At 52.5% G+C, this 15,128-nt stretch overlaps 6 protein-coding genes across 6 annotated transcripts; 3 read left to right on the top strand and 3 right to left on the bottom strand.

Moving 5' to 3' along the window:
• Nucleotides 1-1,788: 1,788 nt before the first annotated feature.
• Nucleotides 1,789-3,522, bottom strand: BU25DRAFT_380702 (MFS general substrate transporter). Its single transcript, XM_033699641.1, has 2 exons — nucleotides 3,195-3,522; nucleotides 1,789-3,143 (listed from the first exon to the last, which is right to left on the bottom strand). The coding sequence occupies exons 1-2, from the start codon at nucleotides 3,338-3,340 to the stop codon at nucleotides 1,841-1,843; spliced, it is 1,449 nt and encodes a 482-aa protein (XP_033567559.1). The 5' UTR covers nucleotides 3,341-3,522; the 3' UTR covers nucleotides 1,789-1,840.
• A 426-nt stretch (nucleotides 3,523-3,948) lies between these two features.
• BU25DRAFT_328444 (uncharacterized protein) lies at nucleotides 3,949-5,518 on the top strand (the record flags this gene model as incomplete). The annotated part of the gene is made up of 2 exons (XM_033699523.1): nucleotides 3,949-4,193; nucleotides 4,249-5,518. The coding sequence occupies 2 exons, from the start codon at nucleotides 3,949-3,951 to the stop codon at nucleotides 5,516-5,518; spliced, it is 1,515 nt and encodes a 504-aa protein (XP_033567558.1).
• Nucleotides 5,519-5,785: 267 nt separating this feature from the next.
• On the top strand, nucleotides 5,786-7,406 carry BU25DRAFT_405266 (mitochondrial carrier). Its single transcript, XM_033699734.1, has 3 exons — nucleotides 5,786-6,267; nucleotides 6,314-6,871; nucleotides 6,920-7,406. The coding sequence occupies exons 1-3, from the start codon at nucleotides 5,952-5,954 to the stop codon at nucleotides 7,030-7,032; spliced, it is 987 nt and encodes a 328-aa protein (XP_033567557.1). The 5' UTR covers nucleotides 5,786-5,951; the 3' UTR covers nucleotides 7,033-7,406.
• Nucleotides 7,407-7,482: 76 nt separating this feature from the next.
• On the top strand, nucleotides 7,483-8,803 carry BU25DRAFT_329003 (NAD(P)-binding protein; the record flags this gene model as incomplete). The annotated part of the gene is made up of 3 exons (XM_033699556.1): nucleotides 7,483-7,522; nucleotides 7,573-7,593; nucleotides 7,644-8,803. The coding sequence occupies 3 exons, from the start codon at nucleotides 7,483-7,485 to the stop codon at nucleotides 8,801-8,803; spliced, it is 1,221 nt and encodes a 406-aa protein (XP_033567556.1).
• A 643-nt stretch (nucleotides 8,804-9,446) lies between these two features.
• Nucleotides 9,447-10,523, bottom strand: BU25DRAFT_453142 (uncharacterized protein; the record flags this gene model as incomplete). Its single annotated transcript, XM_033700067.1, has 1 exon — nucleotides 9,447-10,523. One exon carries the CDS (start codon nucleotides 10,521-10,523, stop codon nucleotides 9,447-9,449), a length of 1,077 nt encoding a protein of 358 aa, XP_033567555.1.
• A 269-nt stretch (nucleotides 10,524-10,792) lies between these two features.
• On the bottom strand, nucleotides 10,793-15,002 carry BU25DRAFT_405265 (uncharacterized protein). The gene has a single exon (XM_033699733.1). The coding sequence runs from the start codon at nucleotides 14,914-14,916 to the stop codon at nucleotides 10,918-10,920; it is 3,999 nt and encodes a 1,332-aa protein (XP_033567554.1). The 5' UTR covers nucleotides 14,917-15,002; the 3' UTR covers nucleotides 10,793-10,917.
• Between the last annotated feature and the right edge of the window lie 126 nt (nucleotides 15,003-15,128).

Genomic DNA, 15,128 nt, shown 5'->3' with positions numbered 1-15,128 from the left:
CCTGTAGAATAGTTTCTAAGTCTTGCGCCGAGTATGTTGGTGTATCTGGCTTTGGTTCCAAAGGCCATGTGTACGTTGCCAGAGTCAAATCCTGCAAGGTGTTTCCATGTCTAGTAATGCAGTCCGTATTCAACACAGGAGATCCCCAGTGCTCGATGCGGAGATACGACAAGAATGGACACGTCATGACGAAACGTTCGACTGACGTGTTCGAAAACTGTTGACTTGGCATGAACCGGATCAGTGGAAAGCTGAAATGGAATGTATCCAATCTTCCCGTGTTCCCGGTGTACCAGTCCGACATGCCATTGAGGAACGTCGCGCTTCCAATGCAGTCAAGCAAGCGTAAAGTACGAAGCTTCAACATATCGAATCGCTCCAGAAATAGCTTCGAGTTGAGATGCATATTGACACCCCACAACGACAACGCGTTCAGCCGTGGAAAGCGTATGTTAGTGAACGCGGAGCTGACATCCGCATATGAATGCTGAGACGATTTCCCACGGTAGTCGTAACATATACGGAGCTGTTCCAAGCCGGACATGCCGCGAAAAAGAACCCTGTTGATTTTGAGTGATTGCTCCAGTGTTTTCTCATTCATCAGCAACCGGTAGGATTTAATTCCAGAGATGTGTGGCAGCATCCAATCACACTGCCGGAATTCGGCGAGACCAGGCTTTATGTATGCATCGAATCTTTCCAGCTTCGACTGCCAAACTATTAAATTCTTGAAGGTTGCGGGGCTCAAGGGAGAGAAGCATATGAACTCCTTGAGTGAGTTTCGTGGCATGAATTCGAGTAACCCACTCAGGAATTCCTCTAACTTTTCGAAGATGTCATCGGGGACCTTTCGCACGATCAGCCGACGTATGTGAATCAGAATTCCGGATCTCGGTTCAAGTAGTGCGCTTAGCTCCTGCGTATCGCATGGTTGAAAGTCTGTAATGAAAGTTTTCCACATCTGGCGTGCCATAATAGCTCTCCAGTAATGGCAGACAAGACTGATGCAGGCCATGTCGATGCGATCTCGGATCTGTGATGTATGTCAGTAGTGTCACAAGATAGAAGCCCGAGTTCAGCCTACAAGCGCTTACAATATGAGAGAGTCAGACATTAACTTACAAAGGTAAAGATGAGATCGAGAATCTCCGTAGGCAAGGCGAGTTCTTCAAAGCGACACAACATCTTGATAGCTTCTTTGGAAACAAGAGCTCCTGACTCGCCGGTATGATACAGGGGTGTACCCATTATAGATCGTGAAAGTTAGTATATTTGTGGTTGAGGGAGATCTTGCGACGCCGAGGCATCTGAAGGTGTAACACAAAAGCCTGCTGTTCGGGAGGTCGTGAACTTGAAGGTTGCCTGTCAATTCGGGTGACAAATTGAAAGAGACTGTGGGCTACTGATGACCGCTTTCGATTTTCGGTGCCATCCCTGGATGCTGTAGTCTATGGGTCAGGGGCATCTACCCTAATTGAGAAAACCTTTGATTCGCCCTCCAGAATGGACATCCATGACTGCAAGCTCTCTGCATTTTATGATCACATCGTATATGTGGTCATCTCGTGGTAATGAAAACAAGACCTGAGAGCTTTGTGAAGTTTGAAATTTTTAACAAATGGGTGGTGGTGACATTGAAGCAGCAAGTGGATGGTGGTGGGGTGAGTGCAAACGGCAGGAACGACACGGAAGCATAAAAGTCGCAGACCCTGACTGAGCTTCACGACTTCCATGGGCACCGCTGGCTGAAGTAAACAATGTGGATTGAAACTACGACTAGGGTATATAACTCCTCGCACTCGCGCTCAAATGGAAATGCAATCATGTCTCGTTACCAGCCTCACTTCTCCTCTTTTGTCTCTCTCTTCTTCCTCCACTGCGGCCCCTTCCTGATCTCCAAGAACATCAACGGCATCAGCAATGCGCAAACCCCACCCCAAAGCGTATACGTCCACCCGTCACCGAGACGATTCGTCATACGGTCGATGACCGAGACGAGAATCGCCGCCAGCGAACATCGGACAAGATTCGTGCACGCCGTCGCCCCCGAACTCCTCGACTGCAAGATATCGATATTCAACGTCATGGTCGTGTTTAGGATGCCCATACTGGTCCACCCTAGCAGCACCGCAAGACACAGTGGCGCAGCCATGTGCGCTTTCGCTTGGATTGTCCAGCCCCAGCCGATGACACACATGACAAAAAGGGTGAGGTAGTAAGGCATGAGTCGCAGACGAGCGTACTCAATTGTGAAGGCCTCGCCAGAGCGCTTCTTGATGCGATCATACTCCCCGTCGAGCACCTTGCCAGTCACAGTGCTGCCGATGATCATACCAGCGCCGGTCGGCAGGTAGCACAGTCCAAGTACGGTCTCGGAGAGGTGTGGGTAGATCTTGGCAAAGGCAGAAGAGATGGTGGCTGTGATGGTGTAGTTTACAGCGTAGACGATACCAGTGAAGGTGAGCAGGACGATGACGTCTGGGTAGGTGAACAAGACGAAAGGGTTGACAGAGTGCTTCGTCTTTGCACGAGACTCGGTATCGGCGTTCTGTTGAGCGGCTTTGCGACCGACAATACGTATAATGGCTCGGGAGTGTCGAGGTACAGGAATACTGCCGTTTCCTGCGATAGAGCGAAGCGTTTCCGGCAAGAAGAGAGCGATGAGAACGAGGCATGCAGCAACCATGATGACGATGCTCCAGAAGATCGACCGCCAACCGAGTGCCTGGGACAGGGCACCGCCCATCGCAGGTGCGATACATGGTGCAAGCATGGGCCCTAGGTTGAACATGCCGAAGTACCCTCCTCTTTCTCTGCTCGTCGAGATGTCACCTATCACCCCAGCCCCAAGAGCGATCGTGCTGGCACTTCCTCCAGATTGGAAGCATCGGAGGAAGAGAAGAAGCCAGAAATGTTCCGTTGGACATAGAGCAAGTCCAATACTCGCAGCGACGAGGATGCTGAGGCACCCAAGGAACACTAGTCGTCGCCCATACCTGTCGCTGATTGGACCCCAGAGCATAGGCGATATACCCTGGAACACAAGGTACACGGTGACAGTCTGGTTGATATCATCGACTGACTTGTGGAACGCCTTTGCTATCGTTGGTATGGCTGGGAAGTATATATTGGCTGGTAGAGGGCTGCATCGACTTGTCAGCTCATATCAATAATTATAGACATTATCAGCGTACCTGTAAAATCCAGCTAACGCGACCATAGCAACAATCAACCACTTCTCCTTGTTCGTATAGATGCTATACGCCTCATCGGTCCCAACAACAACCTCCGGCTCCTCACCCACCTCTTTCTCGATTTCTTTGGGCTCAACAGCGGCCATTACAGCGCACTTTCACGAAATTTGCGAGATGAAGAACCCTCTTTCAAAAAACCGCACGACATTGTTCCCATCACTACTCTTTAATCCCAGCATCTCGGAGTATCTGTCACCGCAATCCTGTAGAGTTAGCGGTAAAGCGCTTCCGACCGGCGAGGAATCGGCAAAGTCGTCTGATAACGACGTTCAACCTGGGTTGACAATGACGCTAGGGTGAAACGGGTATCGTAAACGCCACGAAACCTTGAAAGAGAAAGGGCAACAGTCTGGACTCGCTAACGGCCGCGAAACGGCACTTGAACGGGTTGACAAGGCCAGTTCTAGCGGGAAAGATTTTGCTGTGCGCCACGCAGTGCACGGTGGAAAAACTGGGGAGTCATGATAAACGGTCATCTTGACGCGAAGTGCTGATAGAGGCAAACCAGACACTATTCAGCGACTCTTACGACTTTTCGAGATACGCAATTTCTGCAACTGTGCGTGGTTCGCAGAATCATTGCCTCATCACGACCACCAATCCAGGTCCTCGGGTCCCCCAAACTTTGTACTCCACTTGGACTGGTCAACCTGCAGTTGCCCGGAGACATTGCGCCGACACCATGGTGGTTCCTATGATAGCAGCGTCGGAGGAAGAGCTAGGGAAGATTCAGGTCGGCAAAGAAAACTCACCAGATACCTCTCCACACCGGGGAAAAGCTTCGAGAGTCGGAGGCCTGAATGGCATACTCAACCTATTGGCAAAACGTGGAGATGTCGAACTCCAAGGAGCAACACCGGTGCCGTATGACGAGAGGACAGAGACGAACTACTTTAACATCTTTACCTTGTGGTTTTGTATGAGCTGCAACCCCCTGCCGTAAGCCACCAGATCCAACATGATGCAGGAAGGTCGAAATTGACATTTGACTCAGGGTGACCTTTGGCATGGTCGGCACGGCATCGTTCGGCCTGAACTTGCGAGATGCAGCACTCGTTATTCTGTTCTTCACGTTGGTGTCGACGATACCTGTCGCGTACATGTGCACCTGGGGCCCACGAACAGGCATGCGTCAACTCGTACAAGCCCGCTTCGTCTTCGGAAAGTACTTTGTCTCTCTCCTCGTCCTCTTAAACCTCGCAACCCTTACAGGTTTCTGCATCGTCGATGCCACGATTGGCGGCCAGGCACTATCTGCTGTCATGGAAGGTGAGACCATCAACGCTACAGTCGGCATCGTCGTTATATCTCTGCTCGCCATGCTTGTTGCGTTTTGTGGATTCCGCATTCTGCACCATTACGAGCGCTGGGCGTGGATTCCAGCTGTCATTGCGCTGGTTATCGCTGCAGGATGTGGTGGTGAGGGGCTGAGGCAACAAGTCGCCGCTCCTGCGGCTACCGCCCAGCAAGTCCTGTCTTTCGGTGGCCTGGTCGCGAGTTTCATGCTGCCCTGGGCCGCGCTCGCCAGTGATTTCAGCACATACATGCATCCTAAGGCACCGCCATTCCGGATTGCGGCATACACCTACGCTGGACTCGCACTACCAACGATCCTTCTGATGACCCTCGGAGCAGCCATGGGCGGTGCAGTCTCCAACATCCCCTCCTGGGAAGCAGGCTACGATCTGAACGCTGCCAGCGGTGTACTTGCAGCTATGCTGCACCCAGCCGGCGGCTTCGGACGCTTCGTTACTGTCGTGCTGGCGTTCAGCATGTTGGGTAATTTGAGCGCGACTATGTACGCAATTACGCTGAACTTCCAGATGGCGCTGCCGTGGTTCTTCCGCATTCCTCGCGTTCTCTACGCCGTGTTCATCACTGGCATCGTCATTGGCGTCGCCATCCCAGCAGCGAAGTCCTTCTTTCTGAACCTCGAGAACTTCCTGGGTTTAATCGGGTACTGGGCTGCTGCATTCATTGGAGTCATGCTTACCGAGCACCTGCTCTTCCGAAAGGGTAGCTTTGCAGCATACACCAAGGACGAGGGTGCTTGGGATGATACTACGAAGCTGCCCCCTGGGTTTGCGGCTATTGGCGCTACGGTTTTGTGCTTTGGGCTGGTGATTCCGGGGATGAGCCAGACGTGGTTTGTGGGTCCTATTGCGGAGAAGACCGGGGATATTGGGTTTGAGGTTGCGCTGGTTCTGTCGGCGGTGTTGTATGTGCCTTTTAGGATGCTGGAGTTCAAGAGGTATGGTAGGTAGACGAGGCACAACTAGATGCTGGTCTTCGATCTTGAGAGCATAATCAAGCCCCAGACTGTTCAAGCGACTCGATGTCGTTGATTGGAGATCCTGTGATTAGCATGTGACGACTCGCTCCTGACGACGCATGATGCTTGGCTTCTTCAGGAGATTGCATGTGGTGGTGGGCATGGGTAACCGTGCATGAGGATCGTTTTGCCGAGGTAGGCATGCCCAACCCCGGAATGCTCCATGATCTCACAGGCCTACGGACCACGATCCGACCTCCACAAATGCTTCCGGATCCGCACGCGGCATCAGACTTTGATGTGAACCGCACGCCTGACTGAGACTGATATCTGTGCACTTCACTCCTTCACCATACCACACCGCCGCCAAGCCAGCCACTACCACCTTCATACCCCACTCGACGCGACTCAAATCGATCTACACCATGTCTGAGGTCAAGCAGGAAGCTCAGCAGAAGCTCGCCGAGTCGACGCAGTCCGTTCCTCAAGGCACAGCAGCGCAGCAGAGCGACAATGTTGCGCACGCCCTCGCTGGTGCTGGTGGAGGCCTGCTGTCCATGGCCTTGACCTACCCCCTCATTACTCTCTCGACACGCGCCCAGGTCGAGTCGAAGCGCGCACAGTCGTCGACGCTGGGAGCCGCACGCCGAATCATCAAGCGTGAGGGCATCACAGGTCTGTACGCGGGCATGGATTCTGCGCTGTTCGGCATCACCGTCACCAACTTCGTCTACTACTACTGTCCGTCCCCTCACACACTCACACTAGCACAACACTGACAACACAGGGTACGAATGGACCCGCGCCTTCTTCGAAAAAGCCGCGCTGAAAGCTGGCCGCCCCTCCAAGAAGCTCACCACCATTGAATCCATGATTGCCGGCGCCATTGCGGGCTCTGCCACCGTGCTCCTCACAAACCCCATCTGGGTCGTCAACACGCGCATGACGACGCGCAAGTCTGAGTCTGACGAGCAAGCTTTGCCCGGCTCTGCCCCGGCCAAGGCGCCTTCGACCCTCGGCACGCTGCTCGCGCTGATTCGCGAGGAGGGACCGTTGCGTCTGTTTGCGGGTGTCGCGCCCGCCCTGGTGCTCGTTATCAACCCGATTTTGCAGTACACGGTGTTTGAGCAGATGAAGAATTTCTTGGAGAAGAAGAGGAGGGTTACGCCCAAGGATGCGTTTTATCTTGGTGCGCTGGGCAAGCTGCTGGCGACTAGCATCACCTACCCTTATATCACTGTGAAGAGCAGGATGCATGTTGCAGGCAAGGACGGACCGAGGGAGAGCATGTTGACTACGTTTAAGAGGATTATCAGCGAGGAGGGGTACAGTGGGTTGTATGGAGGTAAATGTGACAATGTAGTCGAGATGAGCAGTTACTGATGTGTGATAGGTATTGGACCCAAGGTCACCCAGAGCGTTATCACCGCTGCTTTCTTGTTCGCGTTCAAGGACGTGTTGTATGCCTACACCGTTCAGGCACGCAAGAAGCTCGCCCGCAAGTAAATGCGCAACGCCAAACATTATCGAAGACGGTTTCGAGCACGCCAGCGAGCAACATAACCAAGAACGTAGTGTACGAAGGTACGAGTGTCGACATGGACAGCTGCTGTACAACAACGCAATGTAGGAAAAGTTGAGATTATGTATATACCCTGGATCTAAGTTCATGTTTTGCTTTCACACTTCACATTCGGCACTTTCTCTTCTCTGTTCAGTTGTTCGTGCTTGGCCTCTCTTGATGATCGGATGTTTACCCGGGATGCCGTTAGCAACCTCCCATCTTCATGCAGGTATACAATACATTGCGGGGCACCTTTCCTATTTACCCGCCACTCGACCTCATAAAAGCAACGCGGACCAAGTCTTCCGTACCTCACACAATGCATAAGTACAAATGGTCTGCTTTCGCTCCCGAACCGTTCAAGCCTGTCTTACTGAGCGACCTCAACCACCATGACTTCTAAACCCTTCACTCTTCGTTGGGGCGTCTTAGGTACACCCTGTACAATCCCACAATCACCCAAAGTACTAACATTCTCCTAGCAACCGGCGGAATCGCAAAAAGTACCCACTCATCCCATACCCTACGCACCAACCGTACCTGACCTCCACAGCATTCACCAAGGATCTGCTCGTCGACCCATCAACCCGCAACGCCAGCGATATCCGCCATATCGTCGCCGCAGCTGCTTCTTCCACATCAGTATCCCGCGCTTCCGGATTTCTTCAGGAGGTCGGAGCACCAGCCTCCGCTAAAGCCTACGGTTCCTACCGCGACCTAGTCAACGATGCCTCCGTCGACATCATCTACATCGCAACCCCGCACTCGCACCATTACCAGCACACGCGCCTCGCCCTTGAAGCCGGCAAACATGTGCTAGTTGAGAAGCCGATTACTGTGAATGCGCAGCAGGCGCGAATCCTCTTCGCTCTGGCCAAAGAGAAAGGGTTGTTCGTAATGGAAGCGGTATGGACGCGCTTCTTCCCGCTCACACTGTCTATTCAGGATTTCATTGAATCTGGGAGACTGGGCGTGGTGAAGAGAGTGTATGCGGATCTGAGTTTTTGGAACGATGTCGAAGCCGAGTTCGAGTCCTCGCATCGAATGGTGAATTTAGACCTCGCCGGCGGCGCGCTGCTAGACCTCGGAATCTATTCACTAACGTGGGTGTTCCTCATCCTGTACCATTTACAAAACGCCTCAGGTCAGAGTGGGAAGAGGAGGCCAGAAGTCAAAGGGGCGATGAGTCTGTATGCAAAGACCGGGTGCGATGAAATGACATCCATCATGCTCTCCTTCCCCGGCGCGGCGGTGGGGAGTAAGAAGGAGGAAGGGGAAGAGGAGGGGAATGGCGATGCACACGCCATCGCGCTCACGAATATCCGCGTCTCCCACGACCCGAATACTGAGCATCCGAGCGCAAGTCCGGTCAGGATTCAGGGTACGCTGGGCGATATCACCGTCTCCGCGCCGTCCTACCGTCCTTTATCCTACACCATTATACCCGCTCAAAACGCCAACCGGGGGAAGTTAGCGAACTTTGAATTCCAGACCGTCGAGTACCAGATCCCTGGCGGTGGGCACGGAATGTTCTGGGAGGCAGATGAGTGTGCACGGTGTATTAGGGATGGGCGGCTGGAGAGTGAGGTTATGGGGTGGGAAGAAAGTGAGGTAGTCATGGAGATCATGGATGAGGTGAGGAGGCAGGGAGAATTAAGGTATCCGGAGGTAATCGAAAGCACTGAGTATCCGCTTGAGGGGTTTGGGCTGTGACAAGTATGTCATAATAGCCAACATGAGAGACAGACAGAAGGGTATAGTGAAGCAGTTAAGGGTATAGTGAAGCAGTTAAGGGTATAGTGAAGCAGTTAAGGGTATAGTGAAGCAGTTTTGCATGTTGTGTAGCTGTTATAGAATTCGCCGAGGGAGGTTAATGGTAAGTGCACATCATTCAAACAGCCACCTGTTCTATCGATCTTGTGACAGTTTGCTAACTCAGCGTGTCTTAGATACCGTGCGTGTGGATGGCATCGAGAGCACCGAGGGCTCCATTTAGTTGTGGCCTCAAGAGTGAAACGGAACGAACATGCGCATAAGTTTACGACATGTATTGGGTAGCTAAACGGCGGCAATGTGCAAGGAGACAGACCAGTGGGTGTGTGTCCTTGGAACAATCAGCCAAGTTGCTGGCCATCTATAGAAGACTTTTCATATCCTCCAACTTTTTGATTTGATCAAGAACCTTATTGAAACCTTCCGTATACATTAAACAGTTTTCTTCCTTTGTAGTCCCTCAAAATCCATAATCAGGTGGTGCCATCTCGCACCGTGTCGCAAGACCGAAACAAGAGCTATTCCTATCTCTGAGGAAGTGTCGGTACGTACCTAACATCATAAACGAGGATGAACTCACAGTTCAAACGACCAAGGTCGACGTGTTCGGCGGCACAGCCGGGAAGCTTGACACAACCGCACCCGTTGGCGCAACAGGCTTGAAGGTAGTGCGTATCGTAGTCTCCAGCACCTTCGTGCTCGTCTCCTTCCCAGAGGGACAGTAGTGATGGAAGCAGGCGTCCGTGGAAACCGGAGAAACAATAGGGCGCATGGAGGGGGGCCCAGAGGGACCAGAGGAGGTAACCGAGTGACGCTGGATAGAACCAACGATGCCCTCCTCTGGGACGAGAGGAGCATCGGGGCCGACGGGCTGACCAGGGCCGCGCCACCAGTCAATAGGCACTCCACGGGCAGTCAACTCAGGAGGAATAGCGAAGCCCTTTGTAGTGAAACCGAGGAAAGAATCGACGATGGTCTCCTTAGGCTTCGGAGGAATCGCAAGGCCGCTGGTCGTAGTGGGCGTGCCTGTGGGCTTAGCGACAGGAGGAATAACGACAGACGTGGTGAGTGTAGGCACGATAACTGTGGGCGTTGAGATTGGTAAGATGGAGAAGAAAGCATCGGTCTCGCTCGGAGGAGCGTCGTAGTGCTTTTCGCCAGTGAACTCAGTGGGGATAGGAAGGATGCCTATCGTCATCTCGCCCATCTCAGCAAGGACTTCGGTCTGACCAGAAAGTTGAACGTCGGTACGAGTGCTGAAAAACTCCGGCAGTGGGACACGATGAGATTCCCAAGCTGGCGGTAAAGTAACGTGAACCTCGTCGATGGTCGGAGTAGCGCGAGCGAACACGGTGGCGCGGCGCTGAGAGCGCTTACCACCGTTCTGACCGCAGGGATACCCGTTGCGCCAGCACTTGACGGAGGTGGTGGGCTTGAAGAGGAACGTGTTGGAACGTACAGGCGAAGGCGTAACCGGGACAGTCATGATCATGCCGTTGTCGACAGGCTCGTTAGAGGTGGTGTACGAGGTGGAGAATGTGTCGTACACTACAGGAGCTAAGCCAGTGCGGTTATTCAGGATGAGCGGATCATTGCCATTCTGGCCAGCAGTGAGGCTGGCGAGGCCGAGGGTGCTGAGCGCGAGGGCGGTGATTTTCATGTTGTCGTGTACCAAGATGTGGTTGAGATCAGAGTTGGTCGGTAAGGTGGAGCGGGAAAGCTGCGAGGTCGCAGGAAAGAGGGATTTTATACGTAGTGTGCGCACAGGCGGTATTGAAGCGGCCTTCACTTGGTGTCTGCGAAGATTCTAGCGACTGGGTTCGAGCACGGTGAAAGATGTGGGATGACGTAGATGGCAAACGGAAAACGCGACGGGGAGGTGAGAATGAAGAGTCAAAGGAGTACACATCATTGAGAAGCAACGGAGGAATGAAGTTCTATGCGAAAATCTATAGAAATGCGGAGGCACTTGGTAAGAGCAACGCCGTACTATGCACCATCTATAAGAAAACAGTGCCAAACTTCTGTTCAGCAAACGATAGAGCAAAAGAAAATCAGATCAAGAGGTTCTTCGTGAAACCCTCTAACGCTGCCCGGTACTGCTGACTGTACTCGATAGCGATCTGCTGATTGTACCAGTTGTGCCTAGCATTGTGGTCCGCTACCAGGTTGTGCGCCAACTCGTGACAGTAGGTGAAGAACCAGCTGTCCAGCGCCCGCAATCTGCCTTCCCGGTCGCCAAAGTTCGGCGCGTGCAACGCCATAAACCACGCTAGGTTGAAGAAAAGACTGCCATTCAGATTGAAAGCGACGGTGTTGGATTTCTTGTCGAGGAAGATGTTGACAGCCGCAGGGTTGACCTGGAATATGCCAGTCAAACCGAAGATGAGAGGAAGGAAGCTGTTGAGCTGTGGCTGCAGTTCTGCAGGTGGCGCAGCTTCGTCGCGGCCGTAGTAAACGTCGACATGCCTGCCGTTGAACGGAACAGAGAAAGCCTTGTGTAAGTTCTCCCACTGCTCACCATTGCAGTAGCCGCCTCTATCGAGCTCTGTCGGATCCTGGTGGTGCTTGGTGTTGATATTCTGCTGCCCGGCCGGCCTGCATTCCTTGATAGCATTTTGGATGTTCGACTTTGTGGCTTGGATGTCGCGACTGATCTGTGGCCCATCAGTACCCCTGATCTCAGGAGCCGGTGTGGGTGCATTCTTGAAGCCTAGCTTCTTCGCCCAATTGTTGATTAACCCATTTTCCATCGGTTGGCGATTGTTGTTGTTGTTGGCAAGTTCCATTGAGTTGTCCGGGCTGTTGCCGAAAGCACCAGGCATGTTGTTAGATTTCTCAGGAGTAGAAGGTGGAGGGATGTTCTCGGTATCTCCTGCCTTGACAACAGCAGATTCTGCTTGCTCTGCCGCGCGTTGACGTTCCTCCTGCTCTTGCACCAGCTCTTGCTGCTTTGCAATACGAGCTTCATGCTCCTTACGACGAAGAATACGCTCTACATTGATACCCTTCTGTTGTAATCTTCGAAGTGGTTCTGTTAGGATGCGCTCCAGAGCGATCGTGTCGTTCTGCTTCGGTCGCGAGATCAAGAGTCTGACGAGCTCCTTGGACACCTCGTACAGGTCGTACTTCGGTGTGATGCTCAGAACGTAGCCAGCAGCCCGCATCTTGAGGATGATAGCCGTCTTCTTGGATGAAGTTGTGACGTTGCGCTCTGCGAGCGAATAACGAATCGAGATGTCCGATACGCAATGTACAGTCAAGTTGGATGCAAGCCACTTTGCATCGTGCCTGATAGCTTTCGATGAGCCGTCCCGCTCGTACTCGTGAAGAAACAGCCGAGCGCGTTCCAGGATGTCTTTGCGCAGATGAATGGCAGGACTCTGATCGCGAGCTACAGCACCGATAGTCTGATTGGTCTTGACAAGGTCCGAAATCTTTGGCGCACCAAAGCGCGCGTAAAACTCTTCAAGTGCCTCTTCTTGTGGTGCTGCAATGATGTAGTCGCGGAACCTGTAAAGATGATTGACATCATCAATGATGACAATATCCCTGGCGCTGTTCAGCGACCACTCGCGCTGCATACCTGGCTCGTCAAAATCATCCAGATCGTCTTCTACAGCTTCCTCCTTCTTGATATCCTCCTTGATGTCCCTGTATCCGAGCAGTATCCTTGACGCTACCAGCTTCTCGACCACTGCCTTGTCCTTCCACAGCGTAGGTGCATGTTCAGCCAGCTTCCGGAGCAAGTCGAGGTACTTCTCCTGGCCAATGGTGTTCAGAAAGCGAGCCGGTTTGAAGGTCAGAAGCTCTGCTAGGTCACGAGTACTAGGCTCGTGCTTCGCTCCAATCTTCAACAGGAATGCTGTGGCTTCCGCACCATAATGGACGTAATCGAGGATACCCCGATACTCTTGGTCACGACCAACGAAGACATGCTCTGGCGGATTGTAGTGGTGAATGCGCATCTCCGTCTTGCCTGTTTGTCGCTTTGAGCTGTCCTCGAAGCCAATACAGCTCGGGTCAAGGTAGTACTTCCGGAATATGGGCACAATACTGGCGGTCGACAAGCTGTTCATGAGTCCACGAGACTGGTCCAGCTCAGCTCCTCTGCTGGCGAAGTATGCAAACTGCATTTCCGCATCGATCTTGCTCTTTGGCGGCGCCTTGAGCAACTGCTGCACACAGGGTGTGATCGCAGGGTCCCGCTTGACGCCGAACTTTTCAGCATGTGGACGAAGATCGGACCTCAGAATAGCGAAGCCCAAGCACGCCGCGTTCTCGTTCATGTAACATTGGAATGGCGCAACAAGGTTTGGGAACGGCGCCTGTTCTGTCGGCAGAATCGGAAGGGTGAGAGCCGCAAACTTAGCTACTTCTGCACCGTAGTTGTTCTTGTAGTAATTCTGTAAGAAATAATCCAGAGCCAGAAAGTACAACTGCTGGTCGCTTGCCTGGCCAGCACGATGGAGGATGTTCGCAATCGTGGTGGAATCAGGCCATTGCTTCAGCCCCAGGCGCAACAAGAGAGCCCCCTCACGTAGATTGGATTTGAACTCGAAGGGTATTTTCACTTGCGTCAGACCGAGCGATAAGATGGCCTGATCTGGAGCGTAAAGCTCCGAAGCCTTAAGCAACTGTCCTGGTTTGATTAGCTTTCCTTCTCCAGGCAAGAAAGGTGTTTCCCGCAGTCGATCCAGATCCCTCTTTGGTATTTCATCAATGACTGATGCGAAGTACTTGATGAGATCCACATGGTTCCAAGATGCTTTGTCAGAGCCAGTTGCAGTGTCGTTGTTCCGCATTCTATCGAACACCATAGGAAGATCAATAGTCTTCCGGACACCCAAAGCTAGCAGGAACTTTTCTTTTGAGCCAGCGAAAGGTTTCACCGTAGGAAGATCATCGAACAGCTTGACCGTTGGGAAGTAGGATTCCTGTGGGCGCCGCATCCCTACCTTGGTGGGCATGATGGTATGTGGCGTCAAGATCTTCACAACAGTCTCTTTTGCAGTGCCATCGAGCTGTTCCCAACATTTTGATGCCAGACTAAGCATTGACAATGCTAACGTCTCCGACGCAGTGAACTCCGCAAGCTGCGGTGGTGTTGTGAGGTGCCGAAGCCAACGAACCATGGATAGCTCAATCCAGCCAAACATCTGCAATTGCTTGGCTGTCATATTCTTGGTAAACGTGAACGGTATTGTGTCAGCTGGCAAAGGTAGCGTTGGTGTAATTCTGGCTGGATTCACGTAGGTGCTGATGTCTCCGAGGGCAAGGATCCTGCCCGAATTATTTTCTGGTTGTACATCGATGTTCGCGACGGTGTTCTCGAATAGACTGCGCGATCCAGGTATGTCAATTTCGCCACTTTCGAGCTTCGCACCGCACCACCGTATGAATTCGCTTAACTCTTCCTCATTGAGAGCACGAGATTCCAACCCTTGGCGAATGTCCTGCATTGTGAGCTCAGTGATAAATCCTCGCTTGTGTAAGCTGAGCATGAATGTGACTGCTTCAGTGGCCAGCTGCTGGGGTACCATCGGCACCTCTCCGAGGAAACTCAGCGTCTCCGCAGGCATGCGTACGTTTTTACTGGCCATGACACCTTTGGTGGAAAGGATTGCGATCGAGCGCTCCTTGGAGCAGTTCCAGAAAGCTTCATCGATCTTCTCACCAAGCGCTGTCGAGGGGTGAGAGGCATTCGCTGTATACTGCTGTAAGGTGTAGATAGCCCTAGGAACCAATGCATCAACTGTTTCCGGCTTTACGCGAGCTTGGATCTCAGCCATCTCGGACACGTAAGATATGCGGCAGGCGAGACCAGCTACGCGCAGGAGTTCGATGTTCCAAGTAGAGATGTATCGTGCATTCATGTCGACATTCTCTCGCTCGACTGTCGGGATAAGCGACGGCGCTGAGATATGGGCGAGATAACCGGTTGTCTGAGCAGTTGGGAATCCAATGAAGATGCGGCCGGATTTTCTCGGTAGTACTTCTGCAAAGATCTTTGCTGATAGTTCTGCAGTGCTACCAGAACCGGTTGAGAGCATAGCTGATGGGTCCTGATACGGCGATGTCAACAAGGCGATCTTCGTTGACTTTGGTGGTGACTTTTTCGTTGCTCGTTCGATCTCGGCAGCAAACTTTTGCGACACCTTGGTAGATGATTCCACAGTGTAGACTTGCAGAAATATTGTGCCCTTCGATTCGCCTGCGATCGCTTGATCTGAACTGAGCTTTTCTGTAGGTACCGGCTTGACAG

This window comes from Macroventuria anomochaeta, assembly GCF_010093625.1.
Source record: "Macroventuria anomochaeta strain CBS 525.71 unplaced genomic scaffold BU25scaffold_1, whole genome shotgun sequence".
Classification (NCBI taxonomy): Eukaryota; Fungi; Ascomycota; class Dothideomycetes; order Pleosporales; family Didymellaceae; genus Macroventuria; species Macroventuria anomochaeta.
Note: the sequence above shows the minus strand (reverse complement) of the source record. Positions and strands in the feature narration are given on the sequence as shown.

Coding starts and splice junctions, on each gene's coding strand:
- BU25DRAFT_405266 (XM_033699734.1), top strand. CDS start 5,952: ATGTCTGAGGTCAAGCAGGAAGCTCAGCAGAAGCTCGCCGAGTCGACG. Junction 6,268..6,313: donor CAACTTCGTCTACTACTACT/GTCCGTCCCCTC, acceptor CTGACAACACAG/GGTACGAATGGACCCGCGCC. Junction 6,872..6,919: donor GTACAGTGGGTTGTATGGAG/GTAAATGTGACA, acceptor GATGTGTGATAG/GTATTGGACCCAAGGTCACC.
- BU25DRAFT_405265 (XM_033699733.1), bottom strand. CDS start 14,916: ATGCTCTCAACCGGTTCTGGTAGCACTGCAGAACTATCAGCAAAGATC.
- BU25DRAFT_380702 (XM_033699641.1), bottom strand. CDS start 3,340: ATGGCCGCTGTTGAGCCCAAAGAAATCGAGAAAGAGGTGGGTGAGGAG. Junction 3,144..3,194: donor GCGTTAGCTGGATTTTACAG/GTACGCTGATAA, acceptor AAGTCGATGCAG/CCCTCTACCAGCCAATATAT.